This window comes from Spinacia oleracea, chromosome 6 (genome assembly GCF_020520425.1).
Source record: "Spinacia oleracea cultivar Varoflay chromosome 6, BTI_SOV_V1, whole genome shotgun sequence".
NCBI classification, from domain to species: domain Eukaryota; kingdom Viridiplantae; phylum Streptophyta; class Magnoliopsida; order Caryophyllales; family Amaranthaceae; genus Spinacia; species Spinacia oleracea.
Window position 1 is genome coordinate 95,475,029 of NC_079492.1, and position 8,843 is coordinate 95,483,871.

Genomic DNA, 8,843 nt, shown 5'->3' on the forward strand with positions numbered 1-8,843 from the left:
GTTGGCATCATGTCGGACTAATTGTTTCCTAAGATTAGTGACGAGAATGGGAAGACCCACGTCGTGTTCACATGCCCTGACTTTGCTCTCCTCTTCTTATGCTCCTTGGCTTACTATAAATAGGGCCATTCACAGCATTTCTTTATCAGTGCATTTTGATTATCTTCACTTTATTTACTTGAACAAAAACAAAACCAAAAAAAACAATGGCTGCCTCTTCTCATCCTGTTCGATCCATTAGTTTACCTGCTAGATCTCATCCAACATCACTTAAAATCGAAGAAACCATTAATAAGTTGAAGTCTCGGGATATTTACCAATCTGATTCAACTTCCTGCTATACATCAGGATCTGATAGCATTCAGCTTGGTCTTCTTAACCTTGTTGAGTTGTATGCTCGTGTACAAGAACTTGTTAGCTCCCTTTCAAGCCAGCACGGGAAACTTGTTGAAGAAGCCTTAGAAAGCTCGGTATCATTGCTTGATACGTGTAGCATTGCAAGAGACCTCATCTCTGGGTTCAAGGAACAGGTCTGTGACTTACAGTCTGCTCTGCGTAGGAAAGGAAGCTCAGGTACCGAGAAAGAAATAAATATTTACATGAGTTTTAGGAAGAAGGTGTCAAAGGAAGTTTCAAGATGCCTTAAGGTGTTGAAGCAAGCAGAAGCCAAATATGGAATCACTGCTCCTCTGCTTGATAATGATCCTTCTTTAGTCAATTTGAATAGACTTCTAAGAGAAACTTACACCGCCACAATTGTTGTCTTTAAATCACTCTTCTTATTCTTGTCTACTCCAACTAAGCCAACCAAATGGTCATTAATCTCAAAACTCGTCACCAAAAATTCTATCAGCAAGGAAGCTGTCACCCAGCTCAATGAGGTTTCTGGTGTTGATTCAGCCATTCAGAATGAGTCAAAAGTAGACGTCATGCTATTAAGAGGAAAAATTCAAGCTCTAGATTCCAGCCTTCAGATTCTTGAGGGGGAAGTCGGCTGCCTCTTTAGGTGCTTACTACAAAATAGAGTGTCTCTCTTGAATATCCTCACTCAATCAATTTAGACTATAATATAGATTTGTATACCTTATTCTTTGTCATGGCAATTATGTTACCATGGGCTAGATATTTTGTGCATATGTAAATGGAGCCTCTGGCTCTTACAGTTAGCAATGAAATTACATATAGATTGATTCATCCATTTTATTTCTCTCACAAAGTTTACATTTATTCATTTCCAGTAACTTCTGAATCATTACTTTAGCAGCATACCTTCAGGTTTCTAAGGTAAAATGAAGATGCATATAGGGTTGATTTTTCTTATGCCTGTGGATTTAGAGTGTGATTATAACAGTTAATTGTTAGAAACTTCATTAGTTTATGGATTATCTGTCCATTTACCACTATCTAGGTACATTTCTCATAGTCCATTTGTTCTTTAGTAACAAAGCTATGTCAATTTTGGTTTGAAGATCAGTTCTTTACTAAACATGCAATTTATGGCTTAAGTTGAAGAAATGGAGAACTTCATTTATATTGTTGCATTAAACTATTAATTAGTGTAGGAATACAGTTTGATTCACTTTTCTATCTGATTTTTTTTAAAAAGAAAACTTGATACAGTATGTTGCACTTAATTGGACAGACAGTTTCATTCACTTTCCTTTTTCAATGGACTTGAATCATTAGTTGATTACTTAGATTTTTTTTAGTATATTTATATGCCTAATATCAAAGTAGGGATATGTAAGCATCAGTGATTAGCCTAATGTATAATATCTTGTAATCTTAAGGAATGACCAAATTTGGCATGTCTGAAGATATTATATTGCCTAGTTGGCTATTTTCATCCCCCTCAGGTTTACTCTAGTAAAATAATTAAAATTACCAAAAACGTTACTATGATTTGTGATTTGAAAGATAATTAGTTGCGCCACATATCAGATTTTCTGCTCAACAAGCAATGCCTTTAAGTTGTAACTAGTAAGTAACCTTTGTATGATAAGAGTCATACAATGAGTACAAAGTTTCCCTAGAGTCAGCAACTGGGTGAGTGGTTTGCTGTTATTTTCACCGTTTAATTTTAATGCCCGAAAATGGTTCATTGAAAGTAGACTAGAGTTATATGTATCGGTATCGAGGTGTAACATATTTGGATCTGGAATCCTCTAGGCAAACATGTAGAAATCTAAAGTTGTGAAACAAGTTCTGCAATGTGACAATTGACAAAGACATGCATGGATCCGGAGCTTACTCTGCTCGTACTCTGTATCCACTAGTTGGAAGTGTTGATACTGATGGTTGAATGTTGCTTATCTTTGACCATTTAATTATTCATTGTCTTTTTTCCTTGACTTTTGTATCCGATGATGGGCATGAAGTGATGACTCGTGAGTGCATGATCCTTACGTTGTATTTTATAGAAACACAAAGGATTGAATTGGATTAACTCATGTGTTTGATGGTCTCATAGGTATGTGCAAGGGGAAATCCAAAATTCAATACTCACTCTATATCACTCATTTATCCTTACAACGTCTCCAAATATTGTTTTAAGTTCATGCATTTAATAAAAGTGATGCAAATAATACATGACCACTTTATAAATTAAATATATTGTTACAAGTAATTCGGGACTAGCTAGCTGCCGGTTGTTACTTGTTACTTCGTACGAGTCTTCCCAAATCCCAGGTCACATGCATACCAAATACTACTCCCCGGTATAAAAATGATTGATACACTTTCCTTAATCAGCCATATTTCAATGATTTGTGCATTTTCTATTTTTGAAAATTTTCCTCCATTTGTTATTATTTACTTCTTATACTAAAGACCTCACTAGTACTCCGTAGTATTTTTATCATTTATTTCCTTCCTTTCCTTTTCTTTAAATTTTTAATACCTCCACTATCTTTTATTATAATTGTTTATTTTTCATTTACACACCTACATCTTATTTTATAAAATCAACTCACCTTTATTAAATTATGCACAGGTCAAAATGCACTAATCTCTATTATATAAGCCAAGAAGGGAAGGACAGTTTAGTAACTACACTTTTCGTGTCCTCAAATAAAAATACCAAAATACCCTCAAACCTTCGCCAAACCCTCAAACCCTTCGCTAAAATAAGCTTCATTTCCTCATTTAAAACCTCTCCACTTCTTCTCTCATACTTTCCCTCTCCTCCTTCTTCTTAGCCGTGCCGATCATCGTCGTCCCCACCATCAGTCTGCTCGACCTTTCGTCTTTCTATCGTCGTGCGCTTCCGATCTCTGCCAATCATCGTCGTCGCCACCATCAGGTTTGCCCCTTTTCTTTTTCCTTTTTATTTCAATGTGTTTCATTCTTTTGGGGTTTTTTTTAATTATTGAATACTACTCCCTCCGTATTTATTTAAGGGATACACTTCCCTTTTCCGGCCGTATTTATTTAAGAGATACACTTTCAATTTTTAGTAACTTATCAACCCCACCATCTAATTAAATAATACATCTAATTTACCCACCCCACCTCCCACCCCCAAAATGACATGGTCCCCACTTGTTTACTTATTAAAATATCTACCCAACCCCACTTGCTTTATTATTTTATTTCATTCAATTCTTCTTCTTAATACCCGTGCCCGATCAAGTGTATCTCTTAAATAAATACGGAGGGAGTATCAGTTTGTGTTGCTGATTTCCCAGTTTGATGGTTATTAGCATCAGCCATAAAGTAACAATTTTTAGTGTTTTGGAAGTTTCAATGGGTTTTTGCAGAAATTTGTCAAGGGTGGAGACTCGGCAAGTTCATTGAAGATTGAGATGATTGATGGCAAGTTCATTGTTTTAGTTGTTTTTACATTTTAGTATTGAATTTGAGTAAATTGTGTTCATTTCTTATTTTAAGAATAATCGCCAAGAATTATGTAACTTGGTCTGGTTTGTGACAATATATCTATCTATCATTTTAGTTTGTGTACAGTCTCGCACGCATCGCGTACATATAAGACTAGTCATTCCTATACGAAGGGACTACCTACTGTACACCTCCCAATCTCACGTTTAACTTTGTCATGTGATTTTCATTCTCGGTTCTTTTAAATTCAAACACAGTACGTACTCGTCAATCGTCATTACGCTATTTTTTTTTGGTATAAATGAGCCACAAGGGCGGGGATGAGAATCGATCCCATGATAACTTGGAACCTGGATGGTAGCTCTAACCGACTGAGCTATCCATCACTCTCAATCGTCATTACACTATGATTGGATAAAAGAGTAGTTATGAATTTAACATAAAACTAAAATTGGATAAAAACCCTTGCACTAGTACGGAATACATAAGTACATGCATTATGTACCAACACCAAGTTGTATTAGGATATTTATTTTTCTTCCTAATCACATGTTTGTAATTATATTCTACTTTAAAATTCCGTACAATATGGTTCTCATCTATAATGCTTTGTTCCCCCTCTGTTTTTGCTCACAAAGTTGGTTAAGATTCATGGGTTGGCAATTTATTAGTAGTTTATAATATTAATAATCATCAACTTGCATCTCTAGCCAGCATGGTTAATAATAAATTGGGAAGACAATCTGGATTCAAAAGGGTTTTGAGTTTCTCATCAATTTTTCGATCACCACAATTATAATACAGATTCCCAAAGACCTATACATGAAAATTGTGTAAATATGGAATGTCAATCTTAAAGCAATGGAGTTGGAGTGGTGCTCGAGTATGCTTAAAAGAATAAGTCAACCTTTAACCCACTCGCAAAAAGTAAGCCAACATAAGAGAATTTATGGGGTCAATTTAGTATATAACATTTTGGTGTCCCCCTATGAAATAATCTATATTGCCCTCCTTCCCATTCGAAATAATCAAATTCTTTTAAATAAAAAATGATTATTAATATCAGAGAACCAAATAAAAATATGGGATGGTTATTAGCATCAGCCATAAAGTAACAATTATAAAGATATTATTATCTGAGTCATACCTTAAACTCCGCTACTTTCCCACGGAAAAGGGAGACAAATCAGATAATGTCAAATATTGTGCAATCTCGTATCATTCTCATTAATAACATACGTATATATAGTACAACTCAGTTACCTAAACCCTAGGTACACATTAGGTAACTCACCATAGTTAGGACTCTACAGAATATTCACAGAATAATATCTAATATCTTAACATATCTTAACATCCCCCCTCAAGGTGGAGCATGTAGATCTCGAATGCCCATCTTGTTCAAAAAAAACTCAAATTGCGCCTTCCCCAACGCTTTGGTGAAGATATCTGCTAACTGAACCTTCGTCGACACGTACGACGGACTGATGATCCCTTCCTTGATTGCATCTCGAATGAAATGACAATCTGACTCGATGTGTTTTGTCCTTTCATGGAACACCGGATTCTGTGCAATATGCAACGCAGACTGACTGTCGCAATACATCCTCATGCCTTGGTCGTGTGTCACCCCCAAGTCGCGTAGTAGTTGTTTCAACCACTTCAACTCACACGTCAGAGCTGCCATCGACCGATATTCTGCCTCAGCAGACGACCGAGAAACAGTATGTTGTTTCTTGGTCTTCCAAGAAACTGGCGACATACCAAGTGACACAAACCATCAAGTCACCGACCGACGCGTCATTGGACACCCTGCCCAATCCGAGTCGCACCACCCCTCCAACTGCAACGCACTGAGCGACCGAAGTAGTATACCTTGACCCGGACACTTCTTCAAATATCTCACTACTCGCAAAGCTGCTTCCCAATGTGCCTCCTTTGGTGCTTGCATAAATTGAGATAGGACATGTACAGAGTAGGCAACGTCTGGTCGCGTGACAACCAAATAAACCAGACGTCCGATCAGACGCCTATACTGCTCACCGTCCGACAGGTCTGGCCCGTCTGCCAATGCCAACCTATGATTCTGTTCCATGGGAAAGTCCACAGGCTTTGCTCCCAACAATCCGGCCTCTGAGATGATGTCGAGGGCATATTTTCTCTGACATACATAGAACCCTTGACTACTTCGTGCCACCTCTAACCCAAGGAAGTACTTCAGAGCCCCGAGGTCTTTCATTTTAAAACACTCCTTCAAGTATGCCTTAAAACTCTCAAGCGCAAACTTGTTATTGCCCGCGATAATCATGTCGTCCACATAAATGAGCACACTCAGCTGCAACGTACCTTTAGACAGAGTAAAGAGCGAATAATCGGACAGCGACTGTCGAAATCCATAGTGCGTCAATGCCGTCGACAACTTCTGGAACCAACATCTAGGTGCTTGTTTCAACCCATACAACGACTTTCTCATTCGACACACTTTGTCAGAGTGATTCTTCTGGAATCCAGGAGGAATCTTCATATAGATCTCTTCCTCCAAGTCACCGTGCAAGAACGCATTGTGGACGTCCATCTAATGCACGTCCCACTGTTTGACAGCTGCGACAGCTAGGAAAGTTCGAACTGTCGCCATCTTCGCGACGGGAGCAAATGTCTCATTATAATCCAACCCTTCCTCCTAATGATTCCCTAAACATACCAATCGAGCCTTCAGTCTCAACAAATTCCCATCCTCATCACGCTTCTCAGTATACACCCATTTACTCCCCAGTGCTTTCTTCCCTTCCGGTAAATTTTCCAACGTCCATGTCCCCTGTTCCTCCAACGCGTCGATTTCAGCAGCCATTGCCTGACGCCACCCCTCATGCTGCATTGCTTGTTTAAAACTCTTAGGAACTTGCCCTTCTTGCAATGCTGCTATATAATGCCTGTGATTTGACGAAAAACGCTCATAATTAACAAAATATGTGATAGGATAAGGAGTACCTGAGAGTGATGACGCCGTAGGTGTTTTGTCGGAAGTACTATATTTTTCCCGTATTGTATGTATCACACAGTCTTTCAGCTTTGTCGACGGAAACTTCACACGCTTCCCCCTTCCTAACTCCGTATCCTCCACACACTGCCTTGTCTCACTCTCGTCACTACACGTCGTCTCATCGACACCTGTCGTTGACTCGTTGCTGAGACGACGTCTGATTCCACTCGACTGGGTGTATAATGTTGTTGTTCCTCCCTCACAGGCGACGACACCCCTTCGTCGACGCCACTAGTCAACGACACGTCCTCATTGTCACCTGTATGCGACAACACTCCTTCAGTATCACCCGTAGGTGACGACACTCCCTCAGTATCACTCATATCATATAACATAACTCTATCTCATATGATATTCTATCCTCTAGGATAACTACGTTATCCTTAACTCCCTCCCTCAATCGTAACGGCAGTTTCACGAACATTGCGATTGGAAACACCATTCTTCAATAAAAAAAAATCGAACAAGAACGCCATTCTTTTCGAACCTGCACTTTTTTTTTTTGTCTTCTCTCTTGATGAGAACGCCCTTCTTTTCGAACTCACCAATTATCTCAATATGAATACTCGAATTGGACGCGATTCCAAGTACGAGTCTTTTCTCCAACACCAACCTCATCTTCTACCAATTTGCAGCGGAATTATTATATTAATTACGAATCCCGCCGGTGGATTTATTTTTCTAACCCACCGGCAGGGGATAATTTTTTTTTTTTTGTAGACGGGTCGTAGGATCTCCCTAAGCTCTTGATACCATGTCAAATATTGTGCAATCTCGTATCATTCTCATTAATAACATACGTATATATAGTACAACTCAGTTACCTAAACCCTAGGTACACATTAGGTAACTCACCATAGTTAGGACTCTACAGAATATTCACAGAATAATATCTAATATCTTAACATATCTTAACAGATAATAATATCTTCATATGGCAAAAAAAAAAGTCTAAAAAGTTCAAAAATCCCATTTACCTAACGTACCATCGTAACCCTCATTCACCTCATAAAATCTAACCCCTTCATTTTCTCTCCTCCATAATTTAAGAAACATAAAAAACTCATTCACATTAGTCTTCTCGACTGAATAGTGTAAAATTCATAATTTTCCTGAGTTTAATTTGTTTGGTTAATTGTTCATGGTTTTTAATGATCGATAAAATGTTGTTATGAGTTTAGGTTCTAAGATCATTTACCGCATTTTATTTGAATTTTATCATTAGTTTTATTGAGTATAATTTCTCACTTGATTTTAGTTTAGCATTTTTAATTTTTATAGGTTAGTAATAGTGGATGTTGGGGTTGTGATTTCTCGGTACAAACATTTTTGATTTATTTTTCAGCGAAAATATCACCTGCCTCTGCCTCTGCCTCTGCCTCGGTTCTTTACTCATGATTCCCGATTGACAACATTTTCTGTTCAAATTTTCAGCCAAATATTTGAATCAAAAATGTTATTCGACAACCAGGTATTTACGAAGGTTTGCAAGTCATAATTTCATGTTTCAATGGTTTGTACAAGTCATATTTTATGTTTTGATTCTTCGTATAATTCAAATATTTTATATTTCAATTCTACAATAAAAAAAAATACTATGTATATGTTCTCGTGTAGTCTCAAGTACTTCCTATTTCTTCCGAATTGTTGTTTGTGTGTGTGGACCAGATTATTAAATTGTGATTTGTATCCGACAAGTGTGTCTTGAATTGTTACTTATTCTTCAATGATTAACATATAATTTGTCATATACTGTATTACTTAATTATGTAGTAGATTAGGTAATTTTTCTTTCGGAAATATATTCCTTCAATTTTGTTATATTTTGTGGTTTTTGTTGAGTTTTGATGATTTGATCTTGATTTTGCATTACGTGTGCATAAGATGAACAAAATAGGGTGTAGTACGACAAAAAAATAACATTTTTACATTCTACAACATTACAGTTAAAAGGAGGACAAAAAAT

General features: G+C 37.3%; 1 protein-coding gene across 1 annotated transcript; it reads left to right on the forward strand.

Moving 5' to 3' along the window:
• The first annotated feature begins 206 nt into the window (after positions 1-206).
• On the forward strand, positions 207-1,061 carry LOC110776739 (uncharacterized). Its single transcript, XM_021981293.2, has one exon. The coding sequence runs from the start codon at positions 207-209 to the stop codon at positions 1,059-1,061; it is 855 nt and encodes a 284-aa protein (XP_021836985.1).
• The last annotated feature ends 7,782 nt before the right edge of the window (positions 1,062-8,843 follow it).

Bases quoted from the DNA above. Each gene is read 5' to 3' on its own strand.
- LOC110776739 (XM_021981293.2), top strand. From the start codon at position 207: ATGGCTGCCTCTTCTCATCCTGTTCGATCCATTAGTTTACCTGCTAGA.